The following is a 21,663-nucleotide window of genomic DNA, read 5'->3' as shown; positions in this document are numbered from 1 at the left end:
TTGAAGTGCAACAGAAATACTGCAAACTGTAAGGTTTCAACTGAGCTGCTTCTGTAGCTCCAGGCCTCACAAGTCTCAATTTAAATAATGGCATTAAGCTGTTCAAATGTACCTAAAGTTCCTCAAGTGGACAGAACAAAGCAGAACTAAGGATCAATACACATATTTAAATGTTCTTTCCAGCTATTTAATGAGACCTATGCACACCATCTTCTTTTGGTAAAGTAAGAAGCAATTTCCAGCATTTGAAAAAAACCCAGAAGTTAAGACAACTGATTTTAATGTAAGATAAATGAAATTAAATCCACCAACCCAGTAAAAGGGACCTGAGGGACTCAAATATGTTCTCCCTGCAGGAAGGAGTGTGTGTGCATTGGAAAAGCGGTTTTGAGGACTGTGAGGTTGAAAGTGCAGTGTTAGAACTACCTGCTAGAAGGGTCTGGGGTTTGTCAGAGAAGGACAGAGGAAGAGAAAAAAGACAGAGAAAGAGTTCACTTATCTGTGTAATTTACACTGCACAGTTTCTTTCCTAGTCCTGCTACTGCCTGGCTTCAGTTCAAAGCACAATGGCCACCTGTTGCTCTCTTCTCCTGCAGCACACATTTAGAATCACACTTAGAGGTCATCTCGGTTTTGGTGGTTTTTATAGGTTTTGGGGGATTTTCTCTGTGTCTGTCTGTGTTTGGTTTTGCTTTTTGTTTGTTTGGTTTGTTTCACTTTGGTTTGTTTTCAGGACAACATCTAAAGAATATTTAGGAATAACTGAAATTAACACTGTAAGACAGTAGCTTACTGTCCCCTAAGCTCTTTTCAACAACTTTTGGAGATTTTGTCAAAAGCATCAGGAGCAGCAAGGAACAAAGATTTGTGGTGGAAGGCTTTCAAACTTCTGTTGCTAAACTGTATTCTTTGAAGTGTCCCAGGGAAGATCCTCTCAGATCATAAAATCCCAACCGTCAGAGAACTTAGACATCCAGTTTCCAAATAGTTAATTAGCTCTGATGTTCAGTGCATGAGCAATACTAGCTGGACATTTGTATAAGAACAATTTTTAACAGAAGAGAAATCAAGAGCCAGTATCAATTACTCAGCATAGCAGGATAAATTGTGTGCAATGTTTGTGATGTGAATTGTTCCAGTTTGTCCATTGTTACAACTGCACTGAGAGCTCCTGGAGCAGGGCCAGTGGAGGATGCAGAGATGATTTAGGGCCTGGAGCATCTCTGGCAGGGAAAGGCTGAGGGAGCTAGGGCTGTCCAGCCTCCAGAGGAGCCCCAGCTGAGAGGGGCCCTCAGCCCTGGGTGTCCCTGTCTGCAGGGAGGGCTCTGAGCAGGGTCCAGGCTCTACTCCAGGGGCCCAGCAATGGCATCAGAGGAATGGGCAGGGACTGATTCCAGCAGGTTCTACCTACAGAGGAAGCAGAACTTCTTCCCTGGGCAGTGCCTTAGCCCTGAAACAGAGACCAGAGAGGCTGTGGAGCCTCTGTCCCAGGAGATATTCCAGTCTGGACACAATCCTGTGCCCTAGAATGGCCCTACTGGAGCAGGGAGGTGGGAGCAGGTGACCCACTGTGGTCCCTTTCAGCCTGACCCATCCTGGGATTCTTTACTGAAACCTCTCAGTGGTGATAAACTTAGTAGTGAAAAGGATTTCTTGTTCTTCTGTACTGCTCTTCTTTCTACTTCCTTGTTTCCCCACATTCAAGATCCACAAAACACTGGGCACTCCTGTTAACATCCTGTTTCACACTTAGCCTCCTTCTCCAATTCCACTCCTGCAGTTCCCTGGTAGCAAATCTTACAGGCTGGACTAATTCCAATGTGTTAATTCCATCCAAGCAATACATAATCTCACTGCTCGCTCTTTGTTGTTCAAGCTGGATTCTTATACATCCAACTTCCCTTAAGTTTGACCCTCCTCCAATGCAAACATCATAATTTAGGGGCTGCATCATCTGCATTGTTATACTAATCTGTTCTGAGGCCAATGTGAAGGATTTAACTCACAGCTTCTCATGGGCAGCAGGTGCTCAGCCACCTTCAGGAGAGCAGGGCTCTAACACACATAACTGTGACTTGGGGAACACCAGCACTCAAAACATCCCTGTGCTCTCTTCCCCCAGCTTTAAATAATGATCATGATGCCATGTGGGAAATCCCTTTGGTCAGCTGGGGTCAGCTGTCCTAGCTGTGTCCCCTCCCAACTCCTGTGCAGCCTCCTGGCTGCTGGAGGGAGGGGGGTGAGAAGCAGAGACAATGCTGTGCAATCAGTGCTCAGCAATAGCTAAAACACCCCTGTGTTAATGAAAGCTGTCACCCACACCACTCCCAGCACAAATCCATGGTGGCTCCTGTGAATGAAAAAAGCTCTGTCCCAGCCTAACCCAGCACACCTTCAGAAAAGGGTGTTGTGCTGAGGGACAGAAGTGCTGGGCAGCCTTCTGGCCCCTGCCCCTGGTCTGCTGATGGGCTCAGGCAAGTCCTTCTATTTTTGCTTTTCCAACTGCATCCTGGAATTTATGCCCTTTGCTGAGTGCTCTGAAACATGCAGGTTAAAGTGATACCCAAAACCCAGACTTTCTCAGCCATGAGGGTAAGAGACAGGAGCTCTGCTAGACCTGAAGCAAGGCAGACCATGTCTGTATGGCAGAATAGAGCACAGCAGGGAAGGACTAACAAAATAGATAAATAAATTTCAGCCTGTGAGTTTAAAAGTTTAAATTACATCTTTTTTCCTGCTGCAGTGTGGGATAACCATGTACAGACATTCCTTTATGGCGCCTGTGTTTCAGCCCTAGCTCTGATCATACCTTCTGGGTGCTGCTTTTGCACTTTGCCATACAAACAGGCTCTGCTGTGACACAGCAGAGGCTTAGAATTGAAACCTAAACTGGACATTTACTCATGGGACTCCCTCAGTTTAGCCTGGAAGCCTCTGTGTTTCAGCTCAGCCTTTGGGAATGCATTTTATTGTCCGACTGGCAGTTCAAATTCTTTCAAATGTGCATTATGAGGCAGCTGGAGTCCTGGGCTGAGCTGCCTGTTCTGTGGCAGGAGGGGCTGGATTCTGCTTTGCTGACTTCTGCTTTGCAGCCCACGTCACTGTTTTCAGTCTGCCTTTGCCTCCACATGCAGTGAAGGTGATGCTGTCACACCCACAAGAAGAGGTGGCATCTGCAGTTGTCACCATGTTTGTTCTGTGCATAGATGGAACTGGTAAATGTGCTGCCACCAGAACATTACTCAGTGACATCACTCAGGCTTGGCAGTTGGCAGGGGGGAGTCCGTGTGCACCCAGGACCACGTCAGGATGGGGAATGACATGAGCTTGCATCCCTTTGCCTCTCCCCACAGAGCCCCTGAAGCTCCAGGCTGTCAAGCTCTACATGATGTGCAGAGAAATCCCACACAAAAATCCCACTATCTTTCCTTACAGGTGCTGCAAGAGAGTCTAGACCCTCAGATATCTCCATGTTCTGCCAAAAAGTCTGAAAATTCAAGGCTAAAACACCACTGCCCCCTCCCCAGACATATGGATGTTTGATACACAACCCCTGGTATTTTAGGGGCCTCACAGGGTTCTGTAAGGTCTGCATATTAATCCAGATTCATTTCCTGGGAGGAAAGAAGAGGCTGAGGCAAGGCTCTACCTGGAGAACCCAAAAGACACACGGTGAAGGTGGATCATGCAATAAATTAAACTCAACCCAGATTACAGCTTGTGAAGAGGCAGCTGAGGGAGCTGGGGGGGCTCAGCCTGGAGGAAAAGGGGCTCAGGAGGGACCTTCTGGGTCTGCACAGTTCCCTGACAGGAGGGGGCAGCCAGGGGATGTCAGACTCTGCTCCCAGGGAACAATGGACAGGAGAAGAGGGAACGGCCTCAAGACTGTACATGGTTACCTCTGGATGGTTTTGACAGGTTTAGGAGGAAATCATGTGAGAACAGACTGCTGAAGTGTGTGTGCAGTGATGGAAAGAGACTGAGAATTCAAACAACCTACCTTCTAAGTCTCCTTTATGGACTAAAATTTCAGAAAAACCCCAAATAAGGAAATTATGTTTGGTTCAGAGTTGAGTTTTGGTTATATTTTTTTCCATTTCAGAGCCTAACTATCCTGCTGTAAAGGATGCTGAGAAGTTCAGGGGAAAACTGATTCAGAGGACAAAGTTCTGTTCCATGTGAGGCCTGGTGGTATGGCTGCTATGTAGGTGTCTGTGAAACAAACCTTATCAGACGCAGCTCACAGTATAGATTTATCATTTATTATCAGATAATGAACCCATCATGATTTAGATACATCGCTTATAAATCATACTCAGGCAGCACTTCTGACTAATCTGTTCCATGACTATCAAAGGTTCTTTTTTTTCCCCCCCAACACCTTTTTGTTTGTGCACTTAACACTGTTACCAGCGTTTAAGACCGTAAAGGAAAAATCAGTAATAGAAGCTTACAGCCCCAAACTTTGGTTTTTTTTCAGGTCCCTTTGAATGTAACAAAAACCTGCAAACAGCCTGTATAAACCTTATTTTCAGCAGACCTGTGTAGGTTTGCAGACCTTTTCTGTGTTGAACTTGGAGGGAATTTTCTAAGTGGGAATAAGGTACAAAACCCAGAGCAGGAAATGCCATGCACAGGACTCAGTGTCTGAGTGTTTTAAATGTATTTTTAGGTTTTAGAAGGTGTTCATGGTTCAATCAAAATCTGTGAGGCCTCCCCCTGACCTGAAACAGAGGACAAAAACAATGTAATCAAAATATCCTGCAGCAAACATGTGGGTAATGAAAAAGGAGTTTAAGGTAATAAAGGCAAGAAAATTCAGGTTTTCCATCTGTAGATTTGTTGGCTCAAGCAGGAAAGAGTCCAAGCAATGTAGGAACAGCAGCTCCTTGTAACTACTGTTACAGTAAAGTATGGAAAAATTCTTGTAAAAAGGATTGATAATTTTTTTAAATTTTATTTTGAGTTCATGTTAATGCATCATCAATATCACCTCAATTCGGCTGTTAAACCATTGAAGTGCTTCGTGGGTGGAGCAGGTTAGAATTTGCGTTACATTTTTGAGGCTGTGTGGTTGCAGTACATTAACCCCAAGACATCTTACACTGTTACATGTACTTCTTGTTTATCTTTCTTTAAGGTGGATAGGCTGTGTCAGATCATGCACAGAAGCACAAAACAGCCACAGCACAGAAATTGTACTCTCTAGTCTCCTGAGAACCAGCAAACCTTTCATACTGGTGTAAGTCCATTTTTGGGAATTCCTTAGAGAATCCCCTCTGCTTGACCAACAAGATTTTTTCTCATATATTAGTGAAAAGATGGGCTTTAATCTTCATTTTCTCCTGTATTCTGAAGGGCAAGAAGAGACAGAATGGGGGCTGAAAACAGGCTTTGAAGCTGCACTGAAAGAAGTAACTCAGTGACTTCCTTTTTTTGTATTTCTCAGCCTTCCTCAGAGCCATAGCACAGCATGTGAGTGGAGGCAGGCAAATTGAGACAGGATGCAAATGACTGAGTTAAAGCTGCTTTTTCCATAGCTCTGAGGGACGGGCTCACGGATGGCAGAGGATGTCACCTATGCGGCCGTGGCAATGCTGCCGAGGGAAAGGCCACACGCTCCTTCAGGGACATCAAACCCAGGTAAAACCTCTTGGGCACACACCTTCTGCTGTCTTGAGCTCTCTCTCTCTTTCTCTCTCACATTTTAAATTGGGTAAAACTAGAAGAATGCCATAACTTTCTGCATGGGAAGGGCAAGGAGGTGGAATAGTGGATGAGATCCTCATAGTACGAATCAGCCAAGCTGCTCCCAAAGCAGAACCACCAAGGAGCAGCAGCTCAGGTCTGGTCCCAGGGTTTAAGTAACAGAATGAGAAAGAAAAAGTATTCATTGGTTGAGTAATGAGCATAATATTTCTTTTTAAATGAGTAACATGATCAAGACAATGCTCCACTGAATTACTACCTAGCCCACAAATCAGATCAATGTTTATATTCATGGAAAAGGAGCAGAAAATTAACCAGTAAATCAGGAAACTAGTAGCAGTCTAAAGTGCAGCCACTGTCACTGAAGGAAGTTCTGAATGTCCCCTGAAATCTTCCTGCCCCATCTCTTTAATTTTCCAGTGGTGATTTTCTAGAACCAAATTATCAATCTGTGATCACTTCATATTTTTGTAAAAAAAGCCTCAAAGGATTAAGTCATTATTCATGGTAAGGAGATTATTTGAACTAAATTTCTGAAGAGGTGACATTTCTACTACTTAGAAAAAGAATTTAATTCATTCATTAAAGCATTTGGACAAAATTCTGGATCACATCTAACATGAATGATAGCTTATTATGAGCAAATAGGAAATGTTTGTGGCATCAGACGAAGGATGATGACACAACATGCTTTCATTAGTAATTATTGTATTTAATCCCTTAAGGAAATAACATTGTGTAAAGAGCATTTTTAGATGTTCTACTTACAATGGAGATTAATAGTGATGATGGTGCTCTTCTGAATACATGCACTTAAATGACAGAAAATAATACCTTTTATATATTTTTACAAGACTGGTATCCAAAAGATAAAAATTAGTTCACTTCATAATATATATGGCATGAAATACTACCTTAGACTCTGTGTTCATGCACTTATGGATGTTGTTTGCACTGCTGTAACCTGTGCAACACAAAGAGGGTTTGCCTGGAATTTTACCCAGTATCCAAAGTGATAAAACTTCTTTGTCAAGGGAGACAGACATCAAATCTTGATTAGAAGACATCCAAAACTATTCTTTGACCATGCTGCCTAAAGGAAAAGTTTTGGACAGGCCAGTTCCAATGAAATTTATCATTAACATCTGGATGGCTCTTAGTAAACTTTTGTTGAACTAATTTTAACTCTTGATATTTTCTCACATGAAGTTACTGGCCATGGTAATTAAGGGATTTCTCAATGCCCTTTTCCTTTAAATATTTAACTTCTCAAAAATGCGAATAATTTTTGTGAATGTTCTTCTGTTCATACTCCAGTGCTCCCATCCCCTTCAAAAAACAGGCACCAGAGATCCACCCAGCATTTCTACAAGCCTTAGTTATTCTATGTCAAATATACAGAGACAAAATCTCTTAACTAATCTTTTCTTCACTGTTTATAGCTCACAGTCTCACCTAACCCACTCTTATGTCTGATTATACTCAAATACATTTTGTTTGATTTGGCTTGGACTTACTGTTGGACTTCAGCTGTCACTCAGGTGCTCTGGACAACAGGGATGAGGGGATTCTTGGGTGCTCTGCCAGAGTGTGTTGAGGAGGATTTTGCAATGGCACTATCTATGCACAGGCTTTGCTAGCTGCAGGTGCTGTTACCGTGCACGTGCTTCAAACCAGGTGTTGAAAAGTAGAAAATGTTCCTAAATCCCAGCAAGGACAAACATACCTGGGAATCCATTTTCCAGCGAAAGACTCTGGCCGTTTTTGTGTCCTGGTTCCCTCACAGATAATTTGAGAGTTGCCTGTTTATGAATTCTGAGTGGCTACCAGAACTTTCCTTGGTAGAAGGACAAACCAAGGAGAGTTCAAGTCTACCACGAAACGAACCCACAAGCAGTTGTAGCCTGCCATTGGTTGTGCCCTTAACTTCTTGTTCTCCTTAACCTCCTGGGCTCCTCCAGGTGTTGACCAGGTCCAGATGGAGCCTCTGGAGCTTCCCCCTGGATGTGCTGGCCCACATCTGGACACAACATTCCCTAATGGACCTCCCCAGGAGGTCCCTGTCTGCACATTCACCAAACAGAAGCTTCCAATAAACAGAGATGTTTTTCTGCACCTTACAACATGCACAGGGAAGAACAGTGAAATTTCAGTTTCAGTGGCTGACAGAGATCTCCACCTTGTTATTGAATTAGGTGAGGGTGTGGAAGCATCCAGGAGAATTAAAGTTATGTGGTGTTTTATAAGCCCTTGCTGATTTCCAAGGACTTCACATTCAAATAATCATTCCAGTATTTAAATAATCTTACCAGCCCGTACACACTGTAATAGAAGGAATGATTTTGTTTAAATCTTGGCTTGCATGGATGACTTTTTTTCTAACAGGCTTGGAAATATTCTTTGAAGGAATAAATTTGCATTTGAGAGACAAATTATTTACTAATAATAGCAGAATATCTAATGTACTTGTTTTAGAAGTACCTCCATTTACAGGGCTAGTGCATGTTAAAGTTTAAAAGTCCTGAGTGGTTTTGGAAAATTATTTACATTCTAAGAAGGAAAACTTTTAGGGCATTTGATTTGAGAACAATTACATTTCATTTACAAATTTTCTGTAGTTCATTGAACTAATAAATTGAAATAAAGCAAACAACTAAGTGTATTAGGTCATATTCTCTAAAGCATAGACTGTCTCCCCTACATGAATACCTTTATTTGCCAATCAGGTTCTCAGTGGATTTTTTTAACTGTAAAACCTCTCCATACTTCAGCAATTCTCATATGAAATGCTGCCTCATTTTAACCTAATGAGACTCTCTTCTTCTGCCATGCTTTTCCCTGATAAGTGAAATTTAATACAACACTTCTTTTTAAGAGCCCCAGTGGTTACAAACTAGGGTGGTAGCACAGAAGCTTATTCTTGATACAGATGGATAAAATCTCTCAATTTATGGAACCAAAAGCAGTGTCCCAAAGGTCCAAATACTTTCACAACAGTAATCAGTAGCTCTTCAAATTACCCAAGTAAATGATGTTGAAAACATCTTCAGAAAGATCCATGAACCCACACTGTGAGATTTTAATGCCATTTTTGGTTTTGTTTTGGCAACGTGCGTTTGGAAAAGGATGTTTTCAACCATCAGGTCCGTTCCTCTGCCGCTACAGGCAGCACCTGAAATATCCTGGGATAAACACTCACAAGTCAGGAACGTCCCCAGGAATTACCCTGCTGCAGCAACATTTCTTTGAGTGCTAGTTTTCATTTGGCACCTCTCTGCCCCACAAAGCAGTGGCGGGTCTGGTGCCCCTCCAGCCCCTGTGGTACCTTCTGAGACGGCTTAGCAACAGATGGGATGTTTGTCATGGATGGGATCCAGGTCCTTCCCATCCTTCAGCCTATTTGTCTGGCTCCTGCTCCAGCCACCCAGCACTCAACAGTTCAAGACTTATGAAGGAGGCTTTTCCTGCCTGACAGCAGGAGGAAGTGGTAAATCATCATCTTGCCTACCATTGCCTAGGAAAAGGAAAATGCTGAACAAACAGCCCTGGAAACACACACCCCTTTTCATGCAGGCTGTGCCTTTATTGTTCTTCCACTTGGTGATTGGCACAGCCACAAATGTCAGCACTGCCCTCTCCTTACAGGAAACACGATCACATATGCTGAGCTGCATGTGAAGCCCCAACCCCAAGAGAACAGCAGAGCAGAGACTTCCGCTCCTGGTACTGTGCAATTTTATTTGGTTACTAATTATAGATGGAGTGTTTCCTATTACCCACCAGTGAAACCTGTTATCAAGAGCCTTTATGTACACCCTCTCAATGAAGGGTTGATCTGTCGCTTCATCTGCTGTTTTTTACCCTGGCTTCTCAGATTTTACATTTTCCTTTAAAAAATAATACTGAGAGATGTTTTAAAAATAATTTCTAAGAATGCCTTTGTGCCCTACATGGGAAATGTAGTAAAGCAAAGTAAAATTCTATGGTTTTTTTAGAACTCTTGTGGAGGAAGTCTCAGGGATGCATTTGGCTTTGAAAGCAGGGTAATGCCCAGGTCTCTATGTACCATTAGTGCCCTGGTGATTGTCACCCTCCCCGTACTGGGAACATTATACCAGATAAGTCAGGCAGCCAGAGGATGGAACAGTTTCTTATCTCATGCAGGCAAGGTCAGGGAAACAGAGGTTATGACAGTGCACATCTGTGTCTCGTGGCACTGGCACCTTAACCCCAAATTTCCTCGGGTTCTGCAGCTTCCTGAGTGTTTTGCTCTGTCACAGGATGAATGCCAAACAGCTGGAGAGATGCTTGGTTTGATGCACTTCCCTGTGCCGTGCCAGGAGGTGTCAGTATGGGGCTTTTTTTCCTGTGCATTTAGGGAAGTTATCTTTGCACTGCAGGACGGGAACAGTAACGCTTGGGAGCAGAGAGGAGGACCGCCCCACAGCCCATCCCTGACACCACAACCATCCCTGACACCTCAGCCCATCCCTTACAGACACCACAGCCCATCCCTGACACCACAGCCATCCCTGACAGACACCACAGCCTGTCCCTGACACCACAGCCAACCCTGACAGACACCACAGCCTGTCCCTGACACCACAGCCCATTCTTGATACTCTCCCCGAATTGCTCTGCAAGGTCCTGGAGATGTGTGTGGGTAGGTGGGAGGAGGCAATGCTTGAGAAAAATAAGTCAAAGGAGAAAAGGCAAATTCTTAATGGTTGACAATCACTTGCTCTATGAGACCAAACATTTTGATTTCACTTCCATGTGTGCAAAATGGATGCAGATTTTTAATAAGTAAAATGCCACTGCATCCTCCTGACAGCAGACTGATTTTAGGCAGATGATTACTCTGTTTCTCCAGTGTTAAATTTAAGAGGACCAGGATCTTAAGCTGCTCTTCCTCCTGCCTCCCTGCAGGGTGCCGGCACAGGTTCTCAGCCTGGTTTTATGTGGCGCTGGTCCTGGCAGTCCTCGTGCTCATCCTGCTGGGAGTTGTGGCCATACAAGCCAAGCTGTGTGAGTAGATCCTGCCTCCTGCTTCACCCCTTCACTGCAGACATGTTTAAACCTCTGAAAGAGCTGACAGAAAAATTCCCTTAGTGTCGCACTAAAAGGGTCCACTTGTACACAAATACAGGAAATGAGAGACTCTTGACAGGGGCTTGGAGTGACAGGACAGGAGGGAATGGCTTCACACTGACAGAGAGGAGGTTTAGATTGGATACTAGGAAGAAATTCTTCCCTGTGAGGGTGCTGAGGCCCTGGCACAGGATCCTCAGAGAAGCTGTGGCTGCCCCATCCCTGGCAGTGTCCAAGAGCAGGCTGGGTGGGGCTCTGAGCAACCTGGGATAGTGGGAGGTGTCCCTGATCATAGCCGGAGAGTTTTGGAATGAAATGATCTCTAAAGTCTTTCCAAGCCAGGCCATTCCATGAACATCTCAGGAGGGCTTTGCCCACTGAGCTTTACTCCCTGAGTTTGCTCATAACTGTGTCTATACCAGGCAATGTACACAGAGACATCCTCACATTCACAGTCCAGCTCTGGGTACAAAGACTGCATTTCCTTATCCTTGTTGTTAACCATGACCTCTCTCTCTTACTATTTTTTTTTTTACTTTGGGCTGTTCAAGTTTTGAAGGGCAGAGCAGGAAAATCAAAAAGTTTGCCTCACTATGGTCTGAACAGCACCAGCAATGACATTTCTTCAGAGAGGACTGTCTCAGCAGCGCTCCTGAAACAGCTCATGGAGGAGCTGTGTGAAGATGGACAGGGTGAGGCATGTTACTCCTTTCCAGCGTAGAGGATGTGTGAGGTGCACAATGGACTCTGTTCCCATTTCTCTGACACCCTGCAGTTTATTATGGGAATTCAGAAAGCAAGGTGCTCCTGCAGAGCAGTGATAACAAAATCTAAACTAGCATTTTAATCATGTGTTGCTCCTCTGTTAATATAAAGTTTCCAGTATTTTGATTAAATTTCTATCTGCCAGGAGCTGCTGCCAGAAAAGCCATATATCCTCCTATTGTCCTGGAGAACACTTTCCAGACATAACATTCCCCTCTGTTCATAAACAGGGGGAGGAATTCCATCTATTGCAGGAGCTAAATATTCCCCTATCCACCCACAGGGACATGCGAGCTGTGTCCCCCCGGCTGGCAGCTGCACAGGGGCAGATGTTACTTCTTCTCTGAGGAGGCCAGGAGCTGGGAGGACAGCCAGAAAAACTGCCTGGCCAGGAAGTCCCAGCTGCTGGTCATTGAGGATGATGTTGAGATGGTGAGTCTTGCAGCAGTCTCACCAAACATTTCTCAGGTCTCAGCCAAACATTCCTCCAAGAGAAAATGGCCTGGATATCAAGAGTACACATAGACAAGCAAGAAGCCCCTGAGAAAAGGATCTGAGTCTCCCTGCCCAGGAGCTGTTTGGGAATGTCAGCAGAGCAGAGCTGAAGAGGAGAAGCACAAGAGGTGCCAAGTGTGGAAACCAGAGTAGTTTTGACTGGGAAGAGGAAATGCTGGGGGACTTTCCACTGCTTGGCTCTGAGAAGAGAGGAGGCTGGTCATGTGTGTGGGCTGATGTAAGGGGCTGCTGTGCCAGGATGCATCCCTGCCCTTGCTCTTCAAGAGGAAATAAAAGCTGTGCATGAGGCAGGAGTGTGACCTGGGCACAGCAGGAAAGCTCTTCTGTCAGATAACATCCTTCTAATAATTCCACAGGAATTTATAGACAACAAAGACAAAGATACCAAGTATATCTGGATTGGCTTGGACACCAAAGACATGGAGAAAGCATGGAGTTCAGTGGAAGATCACAGAGTAAAAGAAAAGAGGTGATGATTTTTGGGGGGAGGATATATTTGGGAAAAGCAAAGTGTGGTATCCCTGTTTGGAAATACAATTCTGAATCTGAGCTAATTACCCAAAGCACAGATCTAAGCCTGCAGCCTCAGGTGCCTATTCAGAGTCTATTTCATGGCCAGTCTCAGGCCAACAGGTTCCTGCTTGGCACTTTTAGAAACTGATTTCTGCCTCCAGGACTAACCACAGCCACAGTTCATATATTTATTAATGCAGAAATATTACTACACAATTCTGAAATCCCTGCCAAAAAACTCTCTCACTTTACAGACCATGTGCTGCCTGCCTCTGTTGAAGGTGATGCCTGTCACCACATAGCATTGGCTGGGATCTGTGCAGCTTTCTTCAGCATTGTGGCTGCATGGGGAGGATCCTTATCTTTGTAACACTAATAATGCCAAACATCCATCCCTCAGAAGCCAGCAGTCTCTGCTGGGGGTGCCTAACCCACCTCTGCACAGCTGCTGTGCTTCAAGGGGGTGGTCAAGTAGGCATCATCCACTCCCTCGCCCAGAGCACCACCAGGATTTTTAAGTAGTGCTAAGTTTAGACCTAGCAACTCACTGAATTCCTTTTGGTCTCTCAGCAGGACAGCTTTAAAAAGCATTGAGGCTGACAAGAACTGTGCTGTTTACAGAAGGAAAAACGTGATCCAGGCAGATAACTGCCAGACCTTAAAGGAGTGGATCTGTAAGAAGAACGCAACTTTGCTGTTGCTCTGAGCCAAATTTCCAGACAGCAGGCAGAGCTTCTTGTCAGAAGACCCATTTTACAGACAAACCAACTTGTGATGTAAATAATTTTCATAACACTTTCAGGGAAACTTGAACTTTGCTGCGCTGTTCTCCCTAAGAAGTCAGAAGACGGGTCCTGCAACAGGCCTGCAAACTGACACACAAGGATTTTGGGGTGCTGAGCCTTCACACAGACAGATTTTGGCAGCAGCTACCTCAGGAAGGGTCAGAGGAGAAGGGATACTTGTGAGGAGGAGCACTGTGTATACAAACAGTGTGAATGTACAGGAATTAAGGCCCCTGTGGGGGATGAAGGGTGTGCTGGGCCCTCTACTGTCACCCCTGCCTGCAGGCAGCTGCTGAGCTGAGGACTTCTTATTTGGGTTTCAGGATTTTAGTGTTTGCTGAAGTTTGTGGGCTTGGGGTTTTGTGGTATTTTTTCCTTGGGGTCTAATTGTGACTCACAGAAGTCACCTGAGAGCTGGAAAAAAATGCATTTGTTGAACTTAGTCAAAGCTGCTGCACAGCTACTGGGTGTAGACAGCAGAGCAGACACGGAGTGACTTGTAACACTTGTGGTTAATGTGCTGATTGCTCCCATCCTCTTTGGTGTTGACCCTTGGAATCTGAAGGAATTAACTAGGGAAGGGGCTTGGGCTGTAAAACAACATTGCAGTGCAAGAAAAAGTTGATAACCTTCCTCTCCACCTATATTTTGTCCCTTTACATTGTAAAGTTCAACCACAGTTATGGTATGATGATGTACCAAAGCCAAAGACTGGTGAAATTAATGCCTGGGAGTGCACTCAGTAAATGCATTACTTAGGCACTGAAGTGTCATAAATAAATGCTGTTTCTGGGTCTAGAACACAAAAATGCTAAGAGCAGTCTGACCTAGTGCCTTTACTAGATTCACATGTTTGACAAAAATGAAGAAATGTCATGAACTGAAGGTGCTACTCTAACAAAAATGGCACTGACTGGAATTTAAGTCCATACAGCAATGAGAAAAAGAAACAAGTCAAACATGGCTTTTGAGATGGTAAGCCTTTACCTCATCTTTGCTGTGATGCACACAAAGGCAGCTGAAGTTTCTCAGAGATGTTTTTTCATATCTGTGCATGCCTGGGGATGGTTATTGTCCAGCACTTTAGGGCTGCAGATTAAAAAGTAAACTGTACCCTCAGGGACTTCCCTTCAAACAACAACAAAAAAAATCCCAGCACAGATTTACCACGCAGAATGCAGCATCAGCAGCTCAAGACCCATGAGAAACTGCTATTATGTAAGAGGAAATTACAAAAATCCCCCAAACTCAGCACAGCACGTGGGGGGAAGAAGATTGGTTTGCTCATTCTAGACAGCGAAGCAAAGAAAAGGAAAGAGTCTGAAATGAGTAAGATAATCATCTATAGCTATACAATACATGCTTTAGAGAGAGAGAATTTCTGACTGCTGAGAAATTTTCACTTCAGGGTACTTGCAGCACACCCTTCTCCATGCAGTGGAGTTGACAACTGCTGGTTTTCTGGCAATTTTTTTTGATTCATGCTGAATTTAACAAGAAAACCAAACTCCTGCATGCTGGCTTCTCTCAAATTAGTTGTGGTGTTTAGGTTTTCACAATATTCATGAAACATTTACTATTTGGGCCTTCTTGCTACTATTCATGTAACGAAACAAGTCTTTCCAGGGCCTTACTGAAGTTCTTACCTACAATTTATGCAGTCGCTTATTTAACAGAAAAAAAGAAAAAGAAATTACCACTGAAGTAGTTCATCAAACTCCGCTCTGAGTAAAGCAAGTTGGCAAAGTTTGCATCTTCACTCTTCTTTTCTTAACATCACCAAAGAAGTTCATAGCATCCCTGAGGAGTCAGAAGAGCTTTCACTTTTTAACCTTTTTGTTAAAAGTCTGACTCATTATGATGTGTTAAAAAGGGGAAAGCATTATTTTTTTGATCAAATATCTGGTTTCATGTCAGCCCCAACATTATTATTAAAGATTTTTTCATGTTAAAAACATTTTACTTTGCTTCAGATTTTTTTTCGCCAAAAATGGTGCCTGAGTTTCAATACCCCAATATTAAGACACAAAGCACTATAATTCAGGGGCTCTGTAAAGATATTTATTTAGTATCTTTTCAGGACTATTGCACATACCATATCCTTCAGAATCAGGTTAATGTAAAAACATTGCAGAATAACACCTTCCCCCCAACATAAATAAATAGATAATTAAGCTTTTTATACTGTAGAGTCCTGTTACTGTATGTATAAAGAATACAAGCAATTAAGAAAAGTGTAATCCAGCAAAATGAGTGATTATCTTTAAATAAACATCTGAAAGGCACAAGTCACTGACACTATCCATGTGTATGGTCCTGCTACAGTCAAATCCTTCTGTCACAGAAAATAATGAAGGTGAACTTCCCATTCTTCATTCTCTAGAAACTTCATAGTTACATTCCTTACATGCAAATTTGCTTCCTCTGGGTCAAATGACACTTTTAATTTTTGGACAACCTGCTAGACATGTATGGGACTCAGTCAATCAAAGGGATTGTGCCCTAAGTCTGTTCAGGCTCCCAGCAATCCAAGAGCACTGGAGGCCGCTGCTGAAAATGTCACTTACACAAGGAAACACTCTCCATCTGGAAATGTCCCCTTGCTCGGAAGGCTCACACCATGACAGGCACAGGGCATAAGGGAAACACAGAGAAATATCCCTGTTAATTCTCTCTTTCCCTTCTCCTGATTTTATCTCCTTGCACTGAGGATTATTTCTACATTTACACATTAATGACTGCAGCTTTGCTATCACTGTTCCAGTTCCAACTCTTCTCCCTTCCACCAGTGCAGATGCTCAGGTAAATAAATATTCTTTTCTATTGTGACCTTTTTTGGCTACAGAGTGTTGTGAGGATAACTTCAGGTGCAGTGCAGCTACATAAATCAGCTTGATAACGTCATCACCAGGATTTAACAAAATTAATGTAATATAACATTAACAAAACGTGGAATACAATTCAAGGTACATCCCATCAAATGGAAAGAGAGGAATTTGCTGTGATCATGTCCAAAACAGCAGTGTTCACTTCTGCATTGCTCTGTATCCACGAGGCACTCGCAGCCCTCCAGACAGACCCACTTCACCACCCATGCACACAGACTCTGGCAAAAGGAAAAGCAGAACAAAAACCTCCAACTGCACACCCAAAAGGAAAAGAAAGAGCAGCTGCTCCTACAAGAGAAGAGTAAATGGAGGAAATACTGATGGCACAGCAAAAAGAAACTACAGCTGAGCAGTAGCTGGAAAAATGGGGCAAGGAAATTACTTATGAAGATGCTGAAGAAAGCCTTTAATATGGTATCTTTAAAGCCTTCCTCCATGGGTGGAGAATTCTGGCTACCAGAAAAGTCATTCACCTCGGGGTAAGAGCTGGGACACATTCCCAGGTCCCAAAGTGTAGACACAGCCTGTGTAGTAGGCATCATCATATCAGAGCTCTAAGTGTCAGGGGTGGGGGCTTTGTCCACCTTTATTGTGCTGACTTGATATTCAAGCTGCAGACCCATTTCCTGGTTAAATAACATCCTGAGGCTGAGACTCCTTTGGACTCCAGATAGGCACAGCTGCCAGAGCCTTTTACTTCAAACCTGTCAGGGAGAAGAGAAGACAGGATTACTTGGACACCAACAATCAAATATTGCAATAGAGCAAAAGCAGCTATGGGCATCTCAGGTTCTCTTTGAATTCTCTTTGAATAAAGCCTGATTTATCTCAGGCAAGGCACCACAGCAGGATGATGTTTTGTGCCTTAAAAAGAATACCATGGAGATTGTCCTTTCTTAATGGTATCTTGTGGCCAGAATACAAAATCCAATACTTGTAGTACTCCTGCATCTTGTTTAGTGGTCACTTAATGTGAAATACACCCTTTCTGCCTTTCTGAGGGATGCTGTGCCATCAAGATGGGCACCACCACCTTGTACCTCCACATCTTCCTATCCAGCTAAAAGGTTCCAGCAGAAGCTGTGAAGGAAATGCATCTCTAATTTCTCCCTTCCTCAGAACCCAACAGGCACTATGGTTAAGGGGGTCAGGGGAAACAAGAAGCAAACCTAAGTTTCTACACCATAGGTCCCTATGTAAGAGGTAAGAGACTCCTTCAGCACAAAGTGCTATAACGTTCTAAGGATAGGCCAAGCAAACTGGAATGGTCTCTGGAAAAACTGAGGGACAAATCCCCACCAGTGTGCAGTAACACCTGAGCTTAGATATCAAGGTGTTTGCCCTCCCCTTCAGGAGGGGCAAGGGGTGTGAGGCAGAAGTCTAAGAATGGGAAGAACCTCACTGAAAATGAAAGCATCAGTGGATGTTTGTACTGCAGACAGGGGATAAAAGAGTGGGAAGGACTGCAGTTTTCAATTTGAGGTGTCCACGTGTTCCTCACATCTCACATTAAATGCCTTTGTCAGATCAAGCCTTCAGGGCTTGGGGATGAAGCAAATATAGTCACAGATCACCAGTAATGTCACAGATTTAAAAGTATTGAAATTTTCCACTTTTTAAGGTAATTTCAGACTTGTGAAATCTTATTGCTTATGCCTATCAATGGTAATTCTGCCAACTCCTGCCAGCAGCTGCTCCAGGGTGAGCTGCAGCAGCCTCTGAGGAGATGGGACAGCTGCCAGGGAGAGGAACTAAGTACCCCACAGCTGGCACTGGTGGCACAGAACACAGGGCCCTGGCCACAGAGCAGCTCTTGCAACATAAATTCACATCTACCTTTCCCTCCAGAAGCCTCTTTCTGAGGAACATTCTATAAAAATGGAAACATGTCTTAGCAGTCTCCCAAATCTCTTTGCTATTAACTTCACACAGCTTACGTGCAGGTTTGTATTGTTGCAAAATATATTCTAAAATGAGGAATTCGTGTTACTATTAATCTTCCCTTTCTCCCCCAATTCCCTTCCTCCCACTGCTTTTGTGTCTCTTGGTTTCACTTTCTCTGATATCTGTTACCATGAGCCTGCCTCATGTTGCTTCTCAGCATTACAAACTTATCCCCTAGTTTTCATCTGCCACAGTTTTAACAATGCCATGTGAAATCTTCATTGCATTCACACACTCTCCATCCCTTTAACATAATAACAGAGATTTCCTACAAGTCACTAGATCTGTATTATTTTTCTTACTCCCCTATAATCAAATATCACCAGCAAAACCCCTCCACATCAACTTACAGTTCATTGTCTAAGGCTTTTCCATTTACCCAAAAGAACTCTTCATTTCTTTTATAGAGTCCAATCCATGGATCTTGCTTTGTTATCTTCATCATAAACCTCTGTAGGAATAAACCCACATGAGAAAAGAAGTTCTGCATGCTCAGTCCAGCTATCAAAATATGAAGTCATTGATCCAGGGCAAAAGCAAAACAACAATCTAACGTTTCCTGCTGAAGAAATCATATTAAAACCTAAATATACAGAGACTGGTGACTGGGATAGGGTTGACTGACCTAGAGAGAGGCTATTCTAAAAGAATATGTTCTTTTAGATATATATTTTATAATATTTTAGACATTTTAGATATTTAGATTTAGATATCTTTTAGATAGATGTCTGCTATCAAGGTCTGGAACAGACACAGAAGAATATATTCTTCTAGGCCTCTGTTCAGGGTGGAATCTTTCCTAATACTGTGGTATAATATAGAAAAAATGCTCCAATCTGCACTTTGGGTAACTATCTCCTAACTCCAAAGGTTAAAATTAACATATTTACCAACTTATGTGTCATTAACTTATCTCAATATGAGAAAACAATTGTTTAATTAAAGATAAATGAGACGCAACAGTGTTTACCCTGATAGATGCCCTCAATATGACAATTTATAGCTGTGAGCACCACCAAATTTAATTCAGGCAAGTACTCAGACATTTTCTAAACCATCAACTGCTTAAACTGATGTCTCCTGTTTTCAGGGAGAACAGGCACGAAGTATTCTGTAGGCTGTGACTCATTGTGGTCTTACATCAGCTTCCTAACAGTTCAGCTGAGGAGGCTGGAGGAGTTCCCTGGAAGAGAACTGGGGGGAAAATAGGATCCCCCTTTGGTTCCCTTACCAGCTCCTGATGATTCTCGATGACCAGCAGGGACGCGTTGTGGGAAGAGCACTGGCTCTGGCTGGAGTTCCAGGCAGCTTCACTCTCTGAGAGGAAGTAACACTTTCTCTGGAAGTACAGCCAGCCTGATGGACACAGGTCCAGGGGAGGACACACGGGAAACTCTTTGGCCAGAGAAGGCTTTACTGGGAAAAGACAAAAAACAATCTACCCATTTTTTCCAGCTGGGAAAGGTTTTACTTTCTGACTGCATCATCTAAAATAATCCCAGTCTAGCCACAGCATTGTGACTTCTGCCCAGCTGAAATAATTATTGTAAACTAATGATATATTCTGGATCCTGTACCCTTCTTGACAAATCCTTAGGAGGATGGTCAGGGACACGTTGGTAGAAGTAGCTGAGAAGATGATCATAAAGTGTCACCCAAGGACTCTCCTACAGCTTAAAAATTCCAACAACTCCAGTTTTTGCATGTGTTGCTTCCTCAGAGTTGAATTAATAATTTTGTTTATTATACTGTCATTTTTGAAGGACTGCATATTGGTAGGACAATCTTCCTGTTGTTATTTGTTTTCTTGGACTTGGATTAAGACCAACAGTGATGTGACAAACTTGATACCAAAAGTACACTAAGATTAAACTGAGCCCTCCCTAGCCCCACTGAAGCATGTGGAGTTGTTCCTGCACTGGCCTGCAATTTCAAACAGAAATCACAGATTCACACAGGATCACAGAGTGCTTTGGGCTGAGAGTGTCCTCAAAGATAATTTTGTTCCATCCCCTGCCATGGGCAGGGACAGATTCCACCATCCCAGGTTGTTCCAAGCCCCATCCAGTCTGGCCTTGGGCACTTCAGGTATTGGTCATCCACAGCTTCTCTAGGCAGCCTGTGCCAGGGCCTCAGCACCCTCTGAGTATGGAACCCCAAACTCTACTAATTTCTATTGCTAATGATATTTTCTTTTAATATTTCTTGCTTACCAAACTGAATACATGAAATCAAAATGACAGCAGCAGTAAGGACTCCAGCGACAGCTCGCCACAGCCAGATGTTTGAGAACAGACCTGAAAAAATAAATGCAAGGAATTAAAAAAACAAAACAAAACAAACCCAAACTAACAAATAAGAACCAGCTGACAGGGGAGTAGAGCCCAGGACACACAAAGCTGTTAAAAAAAAAAAAACAAAAAAACAGCTCTCTGTAGGGAGCAGGCTGGGCGCAGAAACATTTAGCTTATTTTCACAAGTCTTATCAGCTAACAAGAACTCTGAGTTACTGTAAATTTTAGTTACATCATCCAGAACTTAAAGTGATCCAAAGAGAAAGAAAGGAGCATGGGGAAATTGACGGTGGACACTAAGTGCCTAAACAAGACATGGATAAGTGAACTAAGAAAAGCCATCGGTTCTGGAGCCCAAAACTTTTCCTGAGAAATATCCAGCCTTATCCCACAGCCACAGCTGTTTAGTCTCCTTTTGCTCCCCTGTCCCCTCCAGGGCTCTGGAAGCACACACCGCCCTGCCGCTGCCCTGTATCCGGCTGTTCGGGCAGTGGCGGGGACGAGGTGTCCCCAGGGCCCCAGAGGAGGGTCCCCTCTCCTGGCAGTCGCTCCGCTGCCAGCACGGGGCGTTTCCAGCGCTGCGGCGGCTCCCGGGGGGCATCCCCGGCTCCCCATGCCCGCGGCCCGGCCCCGCGCTCCGGGGGGATGTCCCGGCTCCCCCCCGCATCCCAGCGCGGCCCCTCGGTGTCCCCGCCCGTCACCTCTGGGGCCGCCGCGCTCGGTGCCGCCGGCCATGGGCGCGGGGCTGGCGGCGCCGGAGCCGCCCGGCCGCTCCCCTCGCTGCCCGCCCGGGACGCGCCGGCCCCCAGGGGCATGGCCACGGAGCGCGGGCTCGGTGCCCAGCGGGGCTTCGGGCCGGGAGCAGCCGCTGCGCAACTCCGGAGAAATAGGAAATGGGGACGCTTTCAAGGAGAAGTCGGCTCCTACAAAAATCTCACTGGGATCCTGTGACATCAGCAAATTCCAGGAACTAACACGAGGAGAGAAGGCTCTGGTTTGGTTTTGTCTGGTGGGGTTTTTTCCCCCCCCCCCCCCCATTTTATTTATTTCATATTTGTTATTTATCTTCTTTTGTATGGAGAAGGAGAGTAAAATCAAGTATTTAAATGTTGATTACTTAAACCTCTTTAGAAAACCTGGCCAGTGATTTGCTTTACC

At 44.1% G+C, this 21,663-nt stretch overlaps 2 protein-coding genes across 4 annotated transcripts; one reads left to right on the top strand and one right to left on the bottom strand.

Annotated features, from left to right (window-relative positions):
* The first annotated feature begins 5,499 nt into the window (after positions 1–5,499).
* Positions 5,500–15,291, top strand: LOC120501624 (killer cell lectin-like receptor subfamily F member 1). Of its 3 annotated transcripts, none has more exons than XM_039708161.1 (7): positions 5,500–5,643; positions 9,355–9,432; positions 10,639–10,737; positions 11,352–11,492; positions 11,849–11,997; positions 12,438–12,550; positions 13,168–15,291. In XM_039708161.1, the coding sequence occupies exons 1-7, from the start codon at positions 5,562–5,564 to the stop codon at positions 13,298–13,300; spliced, it is 795 nt and encodes a 264-aa protein (XP_039564095.1). In that variant the 5' UTR covers positions 5,500–5,561; the 3' UTR covers positions 13,301–15,291. The 3 variants fall into 3 exon arrangements, with proteins under 3 accessions (XP_039564095.1, XP_039564094.1, XP_039564096.1); XM_039708160.1 differs by having other exon boundaries at positions 13,165–15,291; XM_039708162.1 differs by lacking the exon at positions 9,355–9,432 and having other exon boundaries at positions 13,165–15,291.
* Positions 15,292–15,418: 127 nt separating this feature from the next.
* Positions 15,419–21,474, bottom strand: LOC120501625 (C-type lectin domain family 2 member B-like). Its single transcript, XM_039708163.1, has 5 exons — positions 21,207–21,474; positions 20,425–20,508; positions 19,443–19,627; positions 18,562–18,662; positions 15,419–16,971 (listed from the first exon to the last, which is right to left on the bottom strand). The coding sequence occupies exons 1-5, from the start codon at positions 21,457–21,459 to the stop codon at positions 16,854–16,856; spliced, it is 741 nt and encodes a 246-aa protein (XP_039564097.1). The 5' UTR covers positions 21,460–21,474; the 3' UTR covers positions 15,419–16,853.
* Positions 21,475–21,663: the final 189 nt, after the last annotated feature.

Source organism: Passer montanus, unplaced genomic scaffold, assembly GCF_014805655.1.
Source record: "Passer montanus isolate IOZ18808 unplaced genomic scaffold, ASM1480565v1 scaffold20, whole genome shotgun sequence".
Classification (NCBI taxonomy): Eukaryota; Metazoa; Chordata; class Aves; order Passeriformes; family Passeridae; genus Passer; species Passer montanus.
Note: the sequence above shows the minus strand (reverse complement) of the source record. Positions and strands in the feature narration are given on the sequence as shown.

Bases quoted from the DNA above. Each gene is read 5' to 3' on its own strand.
- LOC120501625 (XM_039708163.1), bottom strand. From the start codon at position 21,459: ATGTCACAGGATCCCAGTGAGATTTTTGTAGGAGCCGACTTCTCCTTG. The intron at 18,663-19,442 runs GTAAGGGAACCA...TTATTCCTACAG, and splicing joins TCGAGAATCATCAGGAGCTG to AGGTTTATGATGAAGATAAC. The intron at 16,972-18,561 runs GTAAGTTGATGT...TCTCCCTGACAG, and splicing joins AAAGCCTTAGACAATGAACT to GTTTGAAGTAAAAGGCTCTG.
- LOC120501624 (XM_039708160.1), top strand. From the start codon at position 5,562: ATGGCAGAGGATGTCACCTATGCGGCCGTGGCAATGCTGCCGAGGGAA. The intron at 5,644-9,354 runs GTAAAACCTCTT...CTCTCCTTACAG, and splicing joins TTCAGGGACATCAAACCCAG to GAAACACGATCACATATGCT. The intron at 10,738-11,351 runs GTGAGTAGATCC...GGGCTGTTCAAG, and splicing joins GGCCATACAAGCCAAGCTGT to TTTTGAAGGGCAGAGCAGGA.